The following is a 21,282-nucleotide window of genomic DNA, read 5'->3' on the forward strand; positions in this document are numbered from 1 at the left end:
TCAGATTATTTAAATTTATTTCTTTATATATATATATATATATATATATATATATAATATTGCAAATTCAGGACTCAAGGGGATATATGAGCTGATCAACTTGCAACTATAACCACAATTGATGGTTGCAGTTACATTGCCTATACAATATCTGTTGATGCAATTGTCTGGTTCGTCCTCCTGGACCCTTGTATGCCTGCACAGAAAGAAAACAAAGGAGACCCTGGCTCGAGCAGGGGACCCTCCGATGCCAAAGTCAGGCCTGGACTCGGGGTCTCAAAGTATTGGAAGGTTTTTAGGAGGAATTTGTTTCGTACTTCTCAAGGTGACAAGGGTCCTCCTTTTATAGCTGCTGGGGTCCTCCTGATATTGAGCGCGAGATCTTCTCGGGTATCACGGAGATAGGATCGTGCCCATCTTGAGCCATTATCCGATCCCGTGAGCTTCGGGGTCGGAGATCTTATCCCAAGATATCCGGGATGAGATCTGACCTAGCGACGGTCGGTCTTGCAAGGCGGTCCGCCCGACACATGCCCGGAACGCTGATAAGTCGTTCGAACCGACTCAACCATTGTCTCGGTTTAGCGAACCATGCCTCGGATTTGACGCATCCTTCGGCGACCCGAGGTATCAAGTCCGAGTCCCGAGGCATTAAGTCCGAGTCCCCGGACTTGTATTTTTGCCCCCAACAATATCCATTGATGAGTATATTGGTGCAGTTGTGAGAAAATAAGTGACAGAAATATGCCATACAAGGCCTCATTAGCTGAGCAAAGTACCATCATTATATGAAGTAACTGCTCTAAATGATTTAAGGCGAACTTCTAGTGGGAATATATAGAGTAAACAATTTTTAGCTACCTCTCAACAATTTTTGGATGTATTATTTGTGTTTTATTACACCTATTTTATTAGATTTGGATGTAATTGCATTACATCCATTTATTTGTCCATGTATAAATTGTGGCCCTATGTAATGGAAACATATTTATGTGGAGTTATTTCATGGCTTTTTACATTGTAGGACATGGTCAACTTTTTGTGGGGTTATGAAAGATTAGTTTTAGCCACCTCCTAACCCTATGTGGATATGGGTACACGGTATTTTTTATTTTTATTTTTAATTGTATTAATTGTATTTTATTCCACGTATTTTATTAAATTTGGATGTAATTGCATCACATCTGTCTATCTATATATGCATAAATTATTCCCTTATCATATAATTTAAAGTGCAATTGTTTTGTGATTTTTTATTTTCTACATATGTAATTATATATCTTTTATATGTTATGAGATTTTATTGAAATTTTATTATTTTCTTAATGTGTTTTTAAAATGTTTCTCGTGGTCAAATAAATTCCTCCTATATATATATATATAAAATGAGCAACCGCAATTCTTATTAATTTTTTATATTAATTTCTTAAAAAATTAAATAATCCACTATGCATATTTGTTATTAAAGCGTTTTCTATAGCTGTATATTCAGAGATCTGCGATGCACAATATACAAAGCTATTCCATACGTGGCATATGCCTGAAATCAAGCCCTCCATATTGTAGGCATATGCCTCAAATCAAACCCTCCATATTTTAGGTCCCATTTCAGATGGATCTTAAACCAAAAATCACACTGAATGGATGCTCCCTACAGGCTCACTGTCGGCCGTTGAATGGACGGTTTATATAAAGAAAATTCAACAATACAAATTAAAAAAAATGAAACATTGATCAATAAGAGGTCACGATCATTCAATCACTGTGATTCTTGGAGATATGCCACATCATTTGGACGTTTTGGATGAGACGCATACATGCCACGTGTACGATGGCCGAATGTATGGCTCTTGTATTCTTTTTGGAAGTCAACGGCTCCTGCCACAACCACGTCACTTCGTGGAGCCACCTGGACAATTAAATAAGGTAGCGGATTGCGTGGTGAGTAACTCAGCACGCTTAGCGTACTGAGTATGCTCTGTGAGCTCCAACATGATTTATGTAATTTATCCGATCCATCTATACATTTTATCAGGTAATTTTAAGGCTTGAACCCAAAAATAAAGTAGATAAGCTAATCAAATGAACCACACCAAAGGAAAAAGTTAAATTCAATGTCTACCGTTGAAAATATATTTGGGCCACAGAGGTTTTGGATCAAGATTATATTTGTGTTTTCCCTTCGTCCATGTCTATATGATCTTATGAACAGGTTGGATGACAAATAAACATCAATTGTGAGGCGTAGCAAGGTTTCAACGGTGGAAATTATTATCCTCACTATTTCCTGTAGTATGATCCCCTTAATCTTTGGATATACTTCAATTTTGGGCTCAACCCCTTAAATTAGATGAAAAAACGGATGGACGGAGTGGATAGACTACATACATTCAGGGTGGGCCCAAATGAGTTTACTCAGTACGATAAGAGCATACTGAGCAACTCAGTACGCAATCCGATTTCATCACGCGGGTAAGCACAGAGTCTTCGCACCGGACGGGGATTGCGTCCTACCCTCTCTCGTCTCTAGCCACGAACGGGCAGTTTAATGCGTGGGTCCACCGTAATGTGTCTGTTTATCCAAACCGTTCATACCTTCTCTCATATAATTATAAGTGATTTTTGCAAAAGGGAAGAAGATACAACTCTCAAGTCGACCACACCACAGATTATTATTTGGTGCATTTAGTGCAACCAGAGATTATTAATTAGTGTGGTCCACTTGAGCGTTGGATCTACCTCATTTTTATCCACATGTCTTAAAATGATATAAGAGAAGGAATGGACAGTATCGATAAAACATCACAGTGGGCCCGCCCATAGTATTGTCCGTTCGTGGCTAGAGAGGGGGGTAGGACACAATCCACGTCCCTTCACACCAGTTAAATGGTGGTGAGCGCCTCCCCACACGGAAACGGATTGGCGATTCCCCCTGACACCAGCCAATGGCTGATGGTCGGTGCTATGTGGGACCCACCATCATGTATGTATTGCATCCATGCCGTCCATCTATTTTTGAAGATTATTTTACGATATGAGACCAAAAATGAGATATATCCTAATCTCAAATGGACCACATTACAGGAAACAGTGTTGAATGAGCGTGGACCATTAAAAATATTTTGGGGGCCATAAAAGTTTTGGATCAAGTTGATTTTTGTTTTTGCCCTTAATCTGGGCCTGTATGACCTAATCAACATATTGGATGTCAAACGAACAGTACAGTGGGCCTTAGGAGGATTTTAATGGTGGATATCCAATCACTATTGTTTTCATATGGTGTGGTCCACATGAGATTTATATCCCTCTAATTTTTTGTATCAGGCCATAAAATGATCTGAAAAAATGGATGAACGGAAAGGATGAAACACATACATCATTATGGGGCCCACAGAGCACCGACCACCAGACACGGGGCTGATGGCAGGGTGAGTAGCCAATCCGTTTCCTCCCCACACAATCCGCATCAGCAGGAATTCGTGGGCCATCAATCTGTCATTCCTCCCTTTTGGATGCCTACATCCAGAGAAAGCATTCAAATCATCCTCAAAACAGAAAATTTCGAAATAGAAAGAAATCAATTTCCCAGATTTTCTACTTCCCAAATGCAAAATCTCTCAGATGAATGCACTTCTCTACTCTTTCCAGACGTGGGCCATCGCCTATCTATAAATCACTAGCGGAAACCAGCCTCGAACTACACATTTTGGGTTGTTTGGTTACACCAATTTATCCAAAATGCAATTTGTTGGGCTTCCATTTTTCTTCATTTTCATGCAATTCATGTTCTGTTTCGGTGTCAGGGATATTGATGATTGGAGATCAAGCAATCGAATTGAATCTGCGCCGATCGCAAAGACCATCACCGTTGATTGGAAGGGTGGCGGTGATTTCTACACCGTCCAACAGGCCATTGATTCCGTTCCATCGTACAATTCTCAGTGGATCCTTATCCATGTTCGTAAGGGCGTTTATCGGTAATTATGATAATTATCGGAATTTTGCTTAGTGATCCAGACTCTTGATTTCATGGGTCATGACCCAAAAAACCCCAGAACGGAAGATCCTAGCCGTTTAATATTTGGCCTTTTTTTGAATTGGATGTGGATCTTCAAAGTCGTGATAGAACGGTTAGGATTGTCCTTTTGGTTGTCGTATCAACGGTCTAATCACGTGCGGATTGTCCAGTGATACGACTCAACCCTTTACAGACCCTGTGGGGTCTACCGTGATTTATGTGTTTTATCCATACGTGGTCCATACTATTTTTCAGCTCATTTTAGGGCATGGCCTAAAATTTAAGCATAGTCCGTACTAATTTTCTGCTCATTTTAGGGCATGGCCTAAAATTTAAGCATAGCCGAAGCTTAAGGATACCACATCACAGAAAGGAGTAGGGACAGCAATATGTACCGTTGAAACCTTCCTAGGGCTCCCAATGATGTAAACCTATGAAGGGAAACATAATAACAGCTGATCTAAAACTTTCATGGCCCCAGGACTTTTTCAACACTAGGCATTTAATTCTCATTTATTTGTTTATTTATTTATGCGTTGGAGTCCACTTGAGATTTAGATCTGCTTCAATTTTGAGCCCATGCCATAGAAGGAGCTGCAAAAATGAACAGACGGTGTGAATAAAACAAATACATCATGATAGGCTCCACAGAGTACTCACAATAGGCTTGGTTGATTTTTCAATGTAAATACCGTATAAATGGGTTATAATTATTTCTTTGGTATTTACGTCACTCTTCACTCTTCACGATGTTTGATTTTACCACCTACTTTTAAAAATTTTTTTTTTTGTAACCCATGAATCAATAACGCCCAACATATTTGTGGGTCTCATTGAGATGCATGTCTCTTATCCACACCTTTCATCTATTATGCTTTTTGAATTGATACATTAGCCAGGAAATGAGTCATATTCAAAGCTCAAATGGACCACGCCACGGGAAGAAGGAATCAAACACTTATCATTAAAAACCTATGAGGGCCACTCTCTCTTTCAGTGTGGGCCATTTGAGTGTTGCATCTGCCTCATTTTTCAGCTCATGCCTTAAAATATTGTCATAAAATGGATGGATGGAATAGATATATCATATACATTACTTTGGGGTCCACAAATTTAAACTAACTCCTTTGAATAGTATCCAAGGTAAAAAATTCAGATGAATTTTCAGAACGAGTGAAATGTTAATAATTACCCATTTCAAGGGCATTTACACGAACTTTGAAAAATCAAACGAGCCGTTAAGCCCAGACTATTGACAGCCAGGTTTCCAGTTTATACCAGTGATGCCTACAGTTCAGTGATCCAGGCCGTTGATCTGATGTGGCCCACCGTGGCCCCAAAAGTCTCCCAGAATAAAAGATCATGGCCACCAATCTCATTCTTTGCAAGCCACAAATTGATATTTTTTATCATCTTGTGAGATTAATGGTCCATCTACACTAGGCCCCAAAGACCAAAGGTCCACCGAACCATCTGCCCCACTTGAATGGAATAGATTAAAAAGCCATATTTGCATTATGCACATGGTTTTAACACTGGCTAACTCTAACCGACTCGTTCGTTCCCGAGCCGAGTATCGACTCAGTCGAGTCAGGGGTGACTCGTTTGAGTCAAGTCGAGTCAGGTTCGTCTCACTACTGACTCATGGTGCTAAACCAGACAGATTCCACCGGTTCTGAGTTGACTCCGACGAGTCATGAATTCAGGAATTTTCATGACCATATCTAATAATCTCTTGATCTTTCAACATTGCATGTATGTATGTGTATGTAGAGAGAAGGTTACTGTCCCTGAAGATAAACCGTTCATATACATCCAAGGAGAAGGGGCCCAGTTTACGATGATTACATGGGACGATGCCAAGAATACCGAGGAGAGTTCAACTTTCGCCATTCGGGCTGATAATTTCGTTGCCAAATACATTACTTTCGAGGTCAGGATCCTTAATAACTTATTGGTGGTGGTCCACACTCTCAACAGCCGTCTGATCAAGATTGGACGGCTGTGTGAAAGTGTCCTGAAGTGTAACTAAGTATGGTTTCCAAACTGGATTACCATCCATCTTTCGTTGATGAGTAAGTGTTAAAGTGATTGGCATGAGGTGAGACTTAAGCAGGCAATCGTTATGTGATGAGATTCAGTGGCCAATCATCAGGTGGGCCACATGGTGGACATGCTCCAATCCAAAAAATCAGGACCGTTCACTCATTAGTTGAGTTATATATATATATATATATATATATATATATATATATATATATATATAGACACACGCTAATGCCCAGTTCCCACGGAACTCATGCGAACTTTTCGGTGAAATCATTATATGCTGATGTGACTCCAAAATCTGAATGGTCCATCTAAAGGAGCACATCATGAAACTTTGCTGATCCAAAACGTTGGTGGGCCATGAAAAATGGACTGTTCATATTAGACGTTCATGACATGTATGCAAAGGTACACATGTGCATAGGTGTGCAGGTGAGCATGGCTCTCTCTCTCTGCACACACACACGGGAACATGAAATGATTGGGAAAAAGATACCCATGGTCTAGATACAAGATGGACAAACATACGAGCTGAGCACATTTGTCATGGCTCAAATTATGAGTGGCATGAGTGGCCTGAATCTCTTTGACGTAGGGAAGGATAGGTTGAGCACCATCTTCCTTTGGGATAGCCCATTTTCCTTAGGAGATGACTACTCCGAATCTATATAACTTCTTTGGGCTCCTTACAAAAATACCTCCAATATATAAGAAAAATAAGAAAATAGAAGTATTTTTTTGAAATTTGAAATAAATAGTTAGATAGTATTTATAAAAAAAAAAGAAGAAAAAAGGAAAAGAAAAAAAGCATGTTTATAACCCCTTGAGTAATGATATGAATCCTAAGAAGTTTCAGAATCAAAATACAACTTAAACCCTCTAAAATCATGACTTATTATAAATAATAAGCTTTTTAATATTTATAGATGATCATGATTTCTACTATCTTATTTGGCTTAAACATTTTATTCTCCTAATTTTTTCAAATACCTTTTCACATTAGCACACAACTCAATATAATTCAATAAAACTTACTAGAAATAGTAAAAACAGAAAGTACCAGCAGGTTGGGTGGCCTAAGTAGCTTCTCCTCCCCCAAAATCATAAATGGCCTATCGGATAAATCATTATGGTTTAGGAGATCGGCCAGTTTTAAAGTTCTGATGGTCCGGATTACTTCAGCCTCTGATTGGGCCTTTTGGGGTCATTGGCCATGAAATTGTTCAGCCTCTGATCGGGCCTTTTCTGGTCCATCTTGGCCATGAAATTGTTCACAACCCGCTCTGCATTACCCTCGGACATGGCATGTTAGCACGTGTGACATAAGTGTCCCCTTTAATCTCTTCTTACTGAGGTCGCCTAGCATATCGGTCTCATGAGTAACGAAGTTACTTGCAATGTCTGGTTGTGCATCAACCGGGTCTACACATGAAGGGCCTTCAATGGGTTGGATCAGATTCAGGTGCCTTGTCGGCTCACTTAGAGTGTCCAATTGATCGATCTGAACCGTACATTAAGTTCAGAACATATTTTGTGGGCTGCAATGAAAATTTGCACTGATCAGATGATCCGATCCATCATTGTTTTGACCTTATTTTATATAGCCATCCCTCTCCCAAGCCAAGAATGGATGGCTATGATTGCTTAACAAACCGGTTCTTTAAAATCATAGGCAATCCATGATGGTCTCTGACAAATATATGGATCAAACTGTTGATTAGACCTATTTTTGGGTAAATGATCTTGACCGTCCATATCAAAGGCCATTGATTGAACGGCTGGTATTTGTCATATTAGTGTGGCCCACCTGAGTTATGTATCGGGATGGATTTTATCATCTGTTTATTGATGATCGGTTCCATTGGGGTGGGCCGTGGCTGTGGTCAGAATGCATATGATCATCCGGTCGACCTCCTGGGATTCACGCAAGCAGTTGCAGTAACGCTGTACGGAGACAAGATTGCGTTCTATCAATGCTCGTTTAAAAGCGTTCAAGATACACTGTGGGATAATACAGGGAGACACTACTTCTATCAATGCTACATCCAAGGAGCCGTTGATTTCATCTTCGGTATGGGCCAGTCCATCTACGAGGTACGTTAAACATCTAAAGCGGTTTGATTGGGTTTGGGGCCACCACATTGAGATTTTACGGTCCTGATTTCTACTGGTCGGGTCGATCAACGCTGGATCATTCCAAAAATATGGACAATGACGTTTGGAGGGGCCCACCATTGATGTTTATGTGGAATCTAAACCACTGTGATGTATGAGACTTACATCCACACCGTCCATCCAATTTGAAAGCTCCTTTTAGGGTATGATCCCAAAAATTAAGCAGATCTTAATCTTAGGTGGACCATACCACACGAAACAGTAGTGATTGAATCCCTACCATTAAAAACTTCACGGGGTCCAACAGAATGTTTATTAGCCATCCAACCTGTTGATAAGGTCACGAAGACTTGGATGAAGAAACCACACAAATATCAGCTCGATCCGAAACTTTTGCGGTGGATTACCACTGTTTCCTTTATTATAGTCCACCTGAGATTTGGATGACTTTATTTTTTTTTTATCATTCCCTAAAATAAGTTTTCATAACGGATGGAAGGCACGGATATAAGGCATATGTATCACAGGGGGCCCTTTTTTCACCTGTCGTGGCCCACCTAACTTTTTGAATGGCCTGAGTTTCCTCATGTCCCTTCATCCCGGTGGGCCGCACCTGATGGCTGGGTTCAGTGACATATACACAACAAGGTGGACCCCACATTCCAACTTGAGGTTTATATGGTGGGGTCCACCTACCCAATTTCCCCCGTTGTTCCTCGGGCGTGGCCCGGCTGGATTTCGGGATCTAGGCCTAACATGGGTGCATCTAATGGACGGTTTGGATAGCTCTCACGCATGGTCAGTAGGCTACTACCCCTGCCACTAGCCCGGGGGCTGATGGTCGGTTCTCTGTGGGCCCCACCATGATGTATGTGTTTCATCCATGCCATTCATCCATTTTTACAGATCATTTTAGGATTTTATCTCAAAAATTAGATCGATATAAATCTCAGGTGGACCACACCACAGGAAAACAATAGCGATTGTATATCAACCATTAAAATCCTCCTAAGGCCCACTGCATTGTTTATTTGACATCCAATCTGTTTATTAGGTCATACAGACGTAGATGAAGGGGAAAAAAATATGGGCTTGATCCAAAACTTTTATGGGCCCCAAAAGGTTTTTAATGGTTGATGTTCATTCAACGTTCATTCAACATTGTTTCCTGTAATGTGGTCCACTTTATTTTGGGATATACCTCATTTTTGTTTCATGTCCTAAAATTATCTACAAAAATTGATGGACGGAATGGATGAAACACATACATCATGATGGGTCCCACGGAGTACCGACCATCAGCCATTGGTTGGTTGCAGGGGAGTAGCCAATCCATTTTCGGTTTTTACCCTGGATTCAGCGACTCGTTAGAGTCTGAGTCGAGTCAGGGCTCAGCCGAGTCAGTGGTGAATCTTGGTACCATCATGACTCATTCATGACAGAAACCGAGTCAACTCACATGACTCAGATTCGACTCGGACGAGTCGTCAAACCATGGCTTATGTTCCCACTTCCCAGTGTTGTAAACTTGTAACAGGCGGTTATAAATCTCTTGTTTGTTTTTGCTTTAGAAATGCACGCTGCATGTAACAGCAGTGAAGGACGAGCCTCATGGGGGGTATGTGACGGCTCAAAGGAGATCAAACCCAACTGACCCAAATGGGTTTGTGTTCAAGTTCTGTACTGTGGCTGGGACTGGGAAGGTCTTTCTTGGAAGAGCTTGGGGGCCTTCTTCTAGGGTTGTTTTCCACAATTCAGATATTTCAGATGTTGTGGTCCCTGAAGGCTGGGATGCATGGACATATGCAGGCCATGAGTAAGTTCACCTACACCTGATTCTAAGGCCCACCATCTTCAATCACTAAATACAAACACCCCACATGTGTTATGGGATCTGGTACGCTCGTAAGATGGTCTGATCAGTGATTGCTATGCCATGTTACATAGTTTGAAAGATTCTCTGTGGGACCACCCTACTGGACGGCCAGGATATCAAGCACATGTGCCATGTCTGCATGTGTGACATTTATGGTTTGTTTGAAGATGGAATGTCTGAAAATTGCATTCAGGGAGGATTTATATGATCCTCATAAAAGTATGACAGCACATAACAGTGTTGTCAAACCTTAAATTTGTACAATAATGGATCAGTGGATCTAGACCTTTGATCTGGTGGGCCCCAACATTCCCTGGATTAAATGGAAGATGGTATATATCATCGCATGGTGACGATTCGATCACCCCAATTTTTTAAACAGTGACATATCATCCAAACCATCCAAATTCCAGGCCCCAGTGTGTATAGATCACAGCAAAAATTTGGCATGATCGAATGATCTTAACCGTTAGTTTTTTTTTCTCATCAAATTTATACCACCAATCACTTATACTTAAGATTGGATGGTCATGATCATTCGATCAATGTGATAATCAAATATGGTCTATGGACAATGGGCCCCACAACGCAATCACTTACGCACGTATCTAAGCTATTTTTGTGATGTAACGGTTTCAGGAATAATATAACGTATTCGGAGCTGGGTAACACAGGATCGGGTTCGGACATGTCCAAGCGCGTGCGGTGGGAAAAGAAACTCAGTGCTAAAGAGTGGGCTGAGTTACTGAGTCCGTCTTTCATTGATGCAGAAGAGTGGCTTTATAAACAACCTTAAGAATGAGAGAACTTAGTACATGTGTGGGGCCCATCTTGGCCCACCTTTGTTCTTGATGGACGGTTTGGATAAGAGGGGTCCACCATCTTTTGCACATGGGCTTGATATCATCCTGATTGGATGATCACGACCATTCAAATAAGGGCCTGAGACCATGCATTTATGCTCTTGCTGGCTAGTTTGCATGCACTTGGTTATATGGTTGTGATTATCCAACCATGGATATTTTGAGTTCATTTGCAATCTAAGGTGGATTAATTCCTCCTATCCAATCGTCTTTGTTATTCATAGGTGGGGCCCACTTGGGTCGCACGCATTCTTCGATCTTACGCCTTTCATTTCTCAATGTCATGATATGTTTGAATAATTATCAGCCGTTCATTGTAATGCATTTGGCTTACCAGTCCACATTGAAAATAAAGATTTGATGCTCTTCTGCGAAGGTGTGATGCTCCATGTGCCATGCACACAGAAATTGCACACGTGTCATGCATCTATCTTGAATTAAATCGTGAAGATTTTTGGGCTCCACTAGTGATGGTCATAACCTAAAAATTAGACCGAGGATATGATCCTAACTGGATGATTGGAGGATGGCCAGTGGACAGTTAGAATCGTCAAGTGCATGCTCATGCTAACAAACAATAGTGGTCATCTTCGACCTTTTTTATGGGCTTAATCTCATACACAATGCTTGTGGACCCCACAATGCTTTACTCCAACCCTTCTATCAGGGAAAGAAAAAGAAAAAGAGAAAAAAGAATGGCATTCTTAACATTTCACCCCTCTAAAAAATGGTCTTGAGGTTGCATATCACACATCTGAAACCATAGAATGTAAGAATTCTACAAAGTGAGCCTTAGTGGTCAACGGTTTGGATTATCCTAAGGGTTGGATAGTGTGATCGGGTGTACCAGTGGACCCCACTAAGTTGTGATGCATTTAAATTTGTGCAAAGCGTGGTATGCTAGAAGTGTGACACACAGACAGTGTTCTAGTGGAACTGTAAATACCAAATTTGTGTGGAGTGAGAGGGTTCCAAAATCCTTAACCCTCTCTAATGTATATAAACAAGGCTGAGTCTCTAATACTACATACAACATAAGTTAAAATTTAACTTCTTTAAGGGTGTAAGGAGAGGAAGACTACGGCATTAACCCAACAAGAATAGCATCTCAACAAGGTATGCTAATTAATTCATATGATCTCTACTTTGCTATTCCGCATTCAATTTACACATGGAACATTATAACACAATAAACTAAGTATCAACTACAAATATGGTTGCTTTTTCATTGGCCTTTCTTTTGATGAAATCAATCTATACCATTGAATTCGTTTGGCCACTACTGTTATTTCATAACCATAATACCTGTCAATCTACTCTATTACAGCTCCTATGCACCCCACCTTGATTTCCAGTTAGGACACTATAAGAAGATAATTTCAAGAAAGCAGATGTAAATGATTGAAAGAAGTAGGCCTGGTCCACTGCAAAACATGCTACGATCGGAGCTGTTCGTGGGTCTGTGGTCATATCAGAATCGATCCTCAGATTCCCACGGCCGCTGATTGTGTCCCTGTAATACTGGTTGTCGAATGCGAAGTTGGTAAGATCATTTCCAACGAAGAAAGATTTCGCAGCTGGGATTGCTTTCGGACAGCTGAATTTCAAGAACGATTGGAAATGCGATTCTGTTCGCCTGTTGTGGCTTTTGGGTCTGTCCAAACTGTCAATGACGTTTATGCAGTGTGTAATTCCAATCGTATGAGCGCCTGTAGAAATAAAATTGGAAAAAATAAATTAGAACAGCATGAATATTGTCATTTGTATTACATACAATTCTATGTACAAGGGAAGGTTTGTCATATGGATTACAAAATACAAGTGGTACTGATGATGGGTTTTGATAAAATGTGGGTCCACTAATCACATCTACCATGCAGAGTAGGTTCCCACCTTTAGATGGAGTGGATGTCAGAGATCTAGGCCATTAATTAGATAGTGCCTGTAAACATGAGTTGGACCAGAAAAAAAAGACAAGAAAAGAAAAGAAATGGCCTGCTGATCAAGTAAATGATATATATATATATATATATATATATATATATATATATATATATAGAGAGAGAGAGAGAGAGAGAGAGAGAGAGAGAGAGAGAGAGAGAGAGAGTAGTCATGCTCACTTGCGCACCTACGCACATGCACACCTTTGCACACGTGTTATGGGCGTCTAATATGAACGCTCCATGTGATGCGGAATCCGATGAAACCTCAAGGGACAAATTCTCACTGTAATATAAAATTTCGGTGGGCCTTAAAAAAGAGAAATGCAAATCAAAGGAGGAAACTATTTTCATTTTTCATAGCCCACCAAAGTTTCAGGTCAAAGTAAAAATTAAGCCTAGGGTTTCATGAGGTGATGCTCTACGTGGATTGTTCAAATTTTAGAGTCATATCATGTATGATGAGTTCTCAAAATAATTCCCACGAGTTCCATGCGAACTGGTACACAGTTGAGCATTCGGATATATATATATATATATATATATATATATATATATATATATATGAACACATGTTATTCATATTTAGTAGTTCGGTAGCAAATTCTATTAATGAAAAATAATATATTGAGCTTTTTCCTTCACTAAAATAAAATAAATAAAAAAGGTAAAACATATATTTTTCCCATGTTATGCATGTGGATGCCCTTATTTGTATGGGATTCATTTGTATGTGAACACATGTTATTCCGATCCATTACCTAAAATTGCAACTGATTCCTCCACAGACATCCCTTTTGCGGTGAAGATGCGAAGCATTTCGTCTACTCCTGTGGTTGAGAGAGGGAGAGAAGCATCGGCAAGATGGTAGCTCGAAGTAATGGCATCTCTCCTACCCAGAGGAACTCTTATTTGAGGCCCACCAGAGGAAGCGACAGCGTCACGGGCCGCCAACACGAGAATGTCTGAGCAAGAGACCGTTTGTGGACACTCCTTTTCAACCATCGATTTGATGATGCCTATCGATTCCCTTCCTCGAATCCCAAAGTTCTTGGCGGATGCCATCTCAGATGTTATGTTTGTATCGTCAAGCAGGATTGAAGCATCACAGCCCTTTCGCAAGCAAGTCAAATGCATTAGTGAAGGTAACTACATATATCTTAGGGCCTATTTGAATGTATGGAAAGAAAAGAAAAAGAAATAATGTTTTCCATTAAACTAACTTTTTATTGTTTGTCAATGCATCCTTCGTGAGAACTTGTAAATATTAAAAATATTATTTCTCACTTTATTTTTTAAAAATAAATAAACTTGTCTTCCTTCCTCTACCCTTGAGAAACACATTTTCTCATGATCGAAGAAAAATGATTTCTTAAAGGTTAACTTCAAATGTACAACCATTCATCTTTAATTATCTCACATATCATATATGGCAATGTGGCAAATGAATCACTGTCCAACTTTGGTTAAGGCCCGGATGTGCCACTATGCCATATGTGCTAATGTGCCACATATGTCACCATTTATCTTTTCCCGTGTCTCACATGTGTAAAGCTTCCTACATGTGCTAATGTGTCACATGATACCATCCATCTTCTCCTTACACCAATATGTGGTAATGTGCCACATGTACCACTATTCACATTCTCATAAAGCCTATATGTGATCACTCCACATGCACCAATGTGGCATATCTGCCATCATTAATCTTCAATAGCTCCAAATATGCCACATTTGCCCACGGTATTAATATGCACAAGTACTATTATCTGCTCAAGTGCCAAATGTGCCCGTGCGATATATAACTTCAAGTACCTTATATGTATCATAATTCAGCTTCAAGCATCTGCATATGCCATATATGATACTAGTCATCTTCAAGTATTCCACATGTGCTAATTTGGCACAGGTTAGTGACTACTTAAAATCTTTTTATTTTGTCAAACAATAAATTTGAAAATATATAGATCTTAAATTTCTAAAATAAATCTTGAAAAATAGAGAAATAAAATAATGCTTCCTTTCACATGATTTCCTAGAAATAAGATTTTTCAAGAAACATTGTTTTCTTTCCCATGCTCTCTATGAATCAAAACATGCCTTTAATAATCACACCATGAGAGAGAGAGAGAGAGAGATATTAGCTTTTGCCCTACATTTGTTAGGCCACAATGTGATCACGGGGGTATATAATTCATTTATGCAAAAATCAGATTTTTTTTTTTTTTTTTGTTCGTTAAAAAAAAAAGGTTGGATTCAATAATGTATTTGAAAACTTTGTAAACAACAAATAAATAAAAAGGGAATATTATCAAAATCTTGATTAAGACTTTGTTTGCCCAAAATGTCCCCAAGTATCACATATTTACAAAAATAAAAAAATAAAAAAATCCTTGCTCTAAAAAGTATTTGCTAGACATTCTTGTTCTTTCCTCTTTGGCCCTATTATTACCTTTAGGGCCCATTTGGATGTACCCTCCAAAGAGGTTTGGGGGGCGGAAACTCTATTTTGATCCAAATGGTTATTGTTGTTGTGCCTTTGGATGTAATTTGTGGATCCCCATCTCCTCCCCTACATTGACTTGATTACTGAGATCACCTGAAAAGCAGGCTTGAAATCCTTTTCTCAAAATCTCATTTTGAGGAAGTACATCCAAACAGGCCCTTAACCCCAACTAAAGCAGTAACTAAAACAACCATTGCTTACAGTGCCAGCTAATCTCAATGTTATCTAGGAATGCAACTCGGGTGGGTTTGGTCAAGTTGAAAATCAACATGAGCTCAACCCACACCTTGTTGGACGTAGGCTAGTGGGGCCCACTGGTGAGCAATCACTAGTGGGTGGGTCCCATATGTTTAGGCTTCTTTCGGCTTTTTCCTTTCTTTTCTCTCGTAAAATGCAATCAATCATAAGAAATACTGAGAGTATATAGAAAGATATAATGTGCACAGTATTCTGTCCATTTTGGCTTGTCTTTGGGACGATCTAATCCATAAATCGTGATCCGGGGCCATCTATACAGTAGAATCAAATGTGTGAATAGATCCATCTGCTCCAGTAGTAGATAGGCGGACCGTTAGTAGAGGTGGGCATCCGACCGAGTTGGATTGGATTAGGGCTAACCCGATCCCGTCCGGAATCTAACTAGGCTGACCCGAATCCGTTCCGATCCAGGACCGAGTCCGGAACATAGGACTCAATTCGACCCGACACACGGTTGGTCTGACCCGAACCGAGTCCGACTCGTTTGGAGAAACCGAGTCGGATCGGGTTGGGCAATTCAAATGGTTAAAAACAGTGAAAATCATTATCCCATTGCTATTTTCGGTGTGGTCATTTTAGCTTCAGATATGTTTTTTTTTCAAATGATTTAAAATGATCATGCAAAATGGATAAACGGTATGGATATAATAAATACATCATTGTGGGGCCCATATGAGATTGATATCATTTGAGCTGTTCGTACATCTCAGAGCACGAGGCTCTGCAGCGGCAAACGTGCTTTGCACGACAGCTACGGCAACTTGTTGCCCACGAAAAGATGTCTTTAGTTATGTAGGTCTAATCATGGAATATATGTTATATCCAAACCGTCCATCCATTTTGCGAGCTAGTGTTAAGGCTTGAGACAAAAAATAAGATAGATCCGACTATCAAGTGGACCACACTAGAAAAAGTAGTGGGACCATACTAAAAATCATTATCTGTTGCTATTTGTGGTGTGGTCCAGATGATCTTTGGATATGATCCATTTTTTTGGATAATGCTTTAAAATGATCTCTAAATATGTATCAACGGTGTAGATATAATAAATACATCACTGTAGGGCCATATAACTTTGATCACCTTTGAACCGTTTGTACAACTCGCAGCTCGAGGAGCGCCGGCGCACTGAAGACGGGACGGATTGGCTACTCTCCCTGACACCGGCCCCGTGGCCAGTGGTTGGTGATCTGTGGGCCCCATCATGATGTATGTATCTCATCCCTTCCGTTCATCCATTTTTAAAGAAGATTTTAGGGCTTTAACTGAATTATCATGGGGAGATAAATCTCAGGTGGACCACACCATAGGAAAACAATAGTGATTAGATATCCATCATTTAAATCATACTAAGGCCCACTGTATTGTTTATTTGACATCCAATCTGTTGATTAGGTCATAAAGACCCAGATGAAGGGAAAAACCAAAGATTAGCTCGATCCAATACTTTTATGGGCCCCAAAATTTTTTTAGATGTACATTCAACACTGTTTCTTATAATATGGTCCACTTGAGATTGGGATATACCTCATTTTTTGTGTAATACCATATAATGATCTAAAAAAATAATTGAACGACATTGATGAAACAAATACATCATAGTGGGGCCCACAGAGCATCGACCGCCAGCCATTGGCTGGTGGCAGGGGAGTAGCGAATTCGTTTTCACTTTCCAACGAATCGTCTTGGTATGACACGTGCCTATAGCTAGCTGTACATAGTTGTGTGCGGTACACCAGCAAACACTTTCTTATTATACATAGTAAGTATTGTTGGGGCCCACCTTGAATGCATGTGGTTTATCCACACCGTTCGTTCGTTTTTGAAAATCATTTTAGTCGTTGAACCCAAAATCGATGCATATTCAAAGCTCAAGCGGACCATACCACAGGGAAAAGTAGAAGTATTAATAAGAGCTACTCCGGATCGGGTAGGTTCGAATCTGTCCGGATCCATTCGGATTGAGTTTTCGGGTCGGGTCGGGTCGGATCAGGGGCAATCCGAAGTCGACCCAAAAGATTTCGGATCTGAATGGAGCTACTCGATCCGCACCGATCCAGACCGTCGGTTCGGTTCTGATCGGGTCGGATTGTGTCTGATCAGGTCGGATCCACCGGATCGGGTTTCTTTTGCCCAGCTCTAGCCGTTGGAGCATTAATCTTCTACTTTGTGAGGTTTCCAAAACTCGTGTAGACCGTCGGATCTTGAGGGCTCACCTTCTGTGCTTCCCAACACACCTTAAGAGGATTGAATCTACAAACTTGACCCAAATTCCCATCCAAGATGCCTAATAAATAGAATGACACCTGAGTTCCTCTATACTTAACCCTAAACCGACCCAACCCAACTTGAATACATGTAATTATTGTCAGCATGACATAACACATGAACTTGAATTGTTCAACCCAGACTCAACCAGCTTTCAAATCTGTTTTCTAACTCTACCTCAACTTGAGGACCCTAACAACTAAGTCAACCTTGTAAAGCCATGCAGATAACATAATATGTTACATTTCATTTTAAGTTATTATGGATCGAGTGACACAATTAAATTAAATTACGATCGAATTAATATGTTGAAACAAGAAAATTCGTGGCCTACTCAAATCAACCACAAATGGGAAGACGAGTCAATTTACTTACTTTGACAACAACAATTACAGCCAATGAACATGATTTCGATTGAGAACGCGAGTGGGTCCAACCATTTCCCCTCTTGTCTTCCTCCTCTATTGCACACACACACGTCTCTAGAATGGATGGACGGCACAAATACATCATATATATCACAATGGGGCCCACAAATTTAAACTAATCTATTTGGACCGGTTTTCCAAGTGGAAATACCTATGAGTTTTCAAACATACATAAGAGTAATCATTACTCATTTCCCGTGAATTTACCAATGGTTTGGAAATTCAAACATGCCCTAAATAAGAGGGAGAAGCGGTGGGCAGTGGAGGGCTGGCAGCTCTCTTCCCTACCATGTGTGGATGGGGCCCACTAGAGATTGCCCCCTAACACCCACATGTGTCAAACAAACCCAATCAAATTCATGTTAGGATGGAGTTTTCCAACCCTAACTTGATCTGAGGACCCCAATAACTGAGTCAGCCTAACCGAAACTCATGCTTAGTAATCCAAGTTGCAACCCTTAATGTAAAATAGTCACTTAAAATATAATGAAGTCATTACAAGGATGTTTTTGCATATATGCTATTTTAGAGGACATTTGGAACAATCAAAAGGCCAAATCAGGTCTTTTCAGTGATTTTCCCACTAAATTACTAGGGCCAAGTTCACTAAAGGCAACAATAGAGAACTTCAAGATTGGACATGGGTCCTCCACATGAGAGGTGCAAGTTTAGGTGATCTACACCATTGCTCTAACTGGCCCCACCTTGGATGGACCATGCCAATAAATTCTCTCGAACCCACCAACGGTCTACATTCAATGGACAGATTCTTGGGTCACGGTCAGTCATTTATGGGTGGGCCACACATTTACAAACTCCACGAGAACTAATCACTTACTGGGGCTTGCAACACTCCCAGAGGGCTCGTTTTTTTAATGGCCTTTTGATGTATTAAATGCGAGACAACCAAAAAAATCTATTTAATGCATCCAATGGCCGAAAAATCGTGTGAGAAGGTGCATGCGTGTGATAGGTGAGAGAGTGTGCACTGTAGCATGTAGGTTTAATTGCGCACACGTGTGGGAGCCGTACACATCCATGGGCGGGCGCATGTGTACTCTCACGTGACGTGTGTGAGATCCGAGCTTTCCATTAGGTGAGCTGAACTTTGTAGATCTTGTGGATTGAAAATTAGACCATTTTACAGATAAGGTGAGCCACAGCACATCAAAACAAATGAATGGCTAGAACAAGCATACAACCTTCAATTTACTTTGTACGATGTGGCCCACCTGAAGAGCGAAATTGCCTGATTTTTACAGTAGTATATCCAAGCATTATTTCCAACCTTCTGAAAAGCTCAGCTCTCACCCGCGTACCTTGTTTGCTCGTGAGGCTGGACAAGCATGTGTAATTATCAATCGTCCGTGCAATTTTAATATTTTCAATTTGAAACGTACGCGGGGATTCCCGCTTCACATGTTTGGAGAGAGAGAGAGAGAGAGAGAGAGAGAGAGAGATGCGCCTGAACTCGAGAGAGAGAGAGAGAGAGAGAGAGATGCACCTGAACTTGGCAGTCATGAAACAGGAGCCTGAGCAAAGCAGCAGGAATAGTGGGGTCCAATAAGAAAACTGATCCCAGCCCTTGTTTCACAATCATCTCAACTTGTGGACAGGATTTCTCGTAGAAATCATAAGAAAGGCCAACCCCATCAACCTCATGAAAACAAATCATACAGACTACAAAAAGCACTACAGCCACTCTCTTCATTTTCAAATGCAAGCTCTCAAGAGTAGGGATTTGAGTATACTTGCATGCATATATATAGCTGTCAGGAACTTTAAAATGAGAAATTTACAACTGTACGACCCATTGAAGGCCCATTTACATTTCTAAGCCCACTTCTTTTTACCTTTCAAAAATAAGCCCCAGGTGTACGGACGGCTTGCCAGAGGTCGAAAATGCCCCTGCTTTTTCCTTCAACCGGATCGGTGGTGCTCGAAGACGACCGCTAACGCTCCTCGAACTCCGAGTTGTATGAACGGTTCAAAAGAAATCAAAGTTACATGGGCCCCACAGTTACATATTTATTATATCCACAACGTTCATCCATATTTCGAGATCATTTGGGAGCATTATCAAAAAAAAAAAAAAAATCATATCCAAAGATCAACTGGACCACACCACAAAGAGCAGCGGGAAAATTGATTTTCACCGTTAAAAATTTTGTAGGGCCTACCATAACATTTATTTTCCATCCAATCTATTCATAAGGTCACAAAGACCTGGATGAAGAGGAAAAATAAATTTCATAGTGATCCAAAACTTCTGTGACCCCTAAAAGGGTTTCAATGGTAGACGTTCAATCGTCCAAAGCCTTTTACAGTGTGGTCCACTTGATAGCTATATCTATCTTATTTTTCGTCTCAAGCCTTAATACGAGTTTGCCAAATAGATGGACGGTTTGGATATAACACATACCTCATAATAGGACCCACAAAAAGCGGTGGGATTACAACAGCAAAAAATAAAATAATAATAATAATAATAATAAACCAGGAACTTATGGCTACGGATTATAACCGTAGCAATATCCGTAGCCCCTGCCATTTCGATATGTCCTTTTATATGTATTGAAGGTCTTTCGATATGTGTTTCGATATGTATCGAATGTCTTTCGGTTAATCGAAAAAGGTCCAGAACTGTCCAGCGAGTTTGCCTTAAAAATCCTACAATTTTCTATACATATCGAAGAGTATTTGATATGTATTGAAGGTATTTTCCAATAGTTACGGATTCTAACCGTAGCCACAACTGTAGTTGTGCCAGTCTATGAAATTTTTATTTATTTATTTATTTTCTTTTTATTTTTTTTACATGGAGAACTTTATTCTACCTACAATTTTCTATAGTACATATTTATAAATATGTATATATAAGCATATAAAATTTCTCTCTCTCTCTCTCTGTTTTTTTTTTTTTTCATTTCTTTCTTTATTCATTTAACAAGAATATCTTCT

General features: G+C 40.0%; 2 protein-coding genes across 2 annotated transcripts; one reads left to right on the top strand and one right to left on the bottom strand.

The window, feature by feature from the left end:
• Positions 1-3,657: 3,657 nt before the first annotated feature.
• Positions 3,658-11,174, top strand: LOC131225999 (probable pectinesterase 29). Its single transcript, XM_058221631.1, has 5 exons — positions 3,658-3,977; positions 5,792-5,951; positions 7,955-8,161; positions 9,754-9,998; positions 10,698-11,174. The coding sequence occupies exons 1-5, from the start codon at positions 3,739-3,741 to the stop codon at positions 10,852-10,854; spliced, it is 1,008 nt and encodes a 335-aa protein (XP_058077614.1). The 5' UTR covers positions 3,658-3,738; the 3' UTR covers positions 10,855-11,174.
• Positions 11,175-12,024: 850 nt separating this feature from the next.
• LOC131225241 (peroxidase 29) lies at positions 12,025-20,037 on the bottom strand. The gene is made up of 3 exons (XM_058220732.1): positions 19,826-20,037; positions 13,623-13,974; positions 12,025-12,630 (listed from the first exon to the last, which is right to left on the bottom strand). Exons 1-3 carry the CDS (start codon positions 20,030-20,032, stop codon positions 12,230-12,232), a joined length of 960 nt encoding a protein of 319 aa, XP_058076715.1. The 5' UTR covers positions 20,033-20,037; the 3' UTR covers positions 12,025-12,229.
• Between the last annotated feature and the right edge of the window lie 1,245 nt (positions 20,038-21,282).

The sequence above is a fragment of the Magnolia sinica genome, chromosome 14 (assembly GCF_029962835.1).
Source record: "Magnolia sinica isolate HGM2019 chromosome 14, MsV1, whole genome shotgun sequence".
NCBI classification, from domain to species: Eukaryota; Viridiplantae; Streptophyta; class Magnoliopsida; order Magnoliales; family Magnoliaceae; genus Magnolia; species Magnolia sinica.

Coding starts and splice junctions, on each gene's coding strand:
- LOC131225241 (XM_058220732.1), bottom strand. CDS start 20,032: ATGAAGAGAGTGGCTGTAGTGCTTTTTGTAGTCTGTATGATTTGTTTT. Junction 13,975..19,825: donor TTCATGACTGCCAAGTTCAG/GTGCATCTCTCT, acceptor TGCTTGCGAAAG/GGCTGTGATGCTTCAATCCT. Junction 12,631..13,622: donor GGAATCAGTTGCAATTTTAG/GTAATGGATCGG, acceptor TTATTTCTACAG/GCGCTCATACGATTGGAATT.
- LOC131225999 (XM_058221631.1), top strand. CDS start 3,739: ATGCAATTTGTTGGGCTTCCATTTTTCTTCATTTTCATGCAATTCATG. Junction 5,952..7,954: donor CCAAATACATTACTTTCGAG/GTCAGGATCCTT, acceptor GGCTGTGGTCAG/AATGCATATGATCATCCGGT. Junction 8,162..9,753: donor TGGGCCAGTCCATCTACGAG/GTACGTTAAACA, acceptor TTTTTGCTTTAG/AAATGCACGCTGCATGTAAC.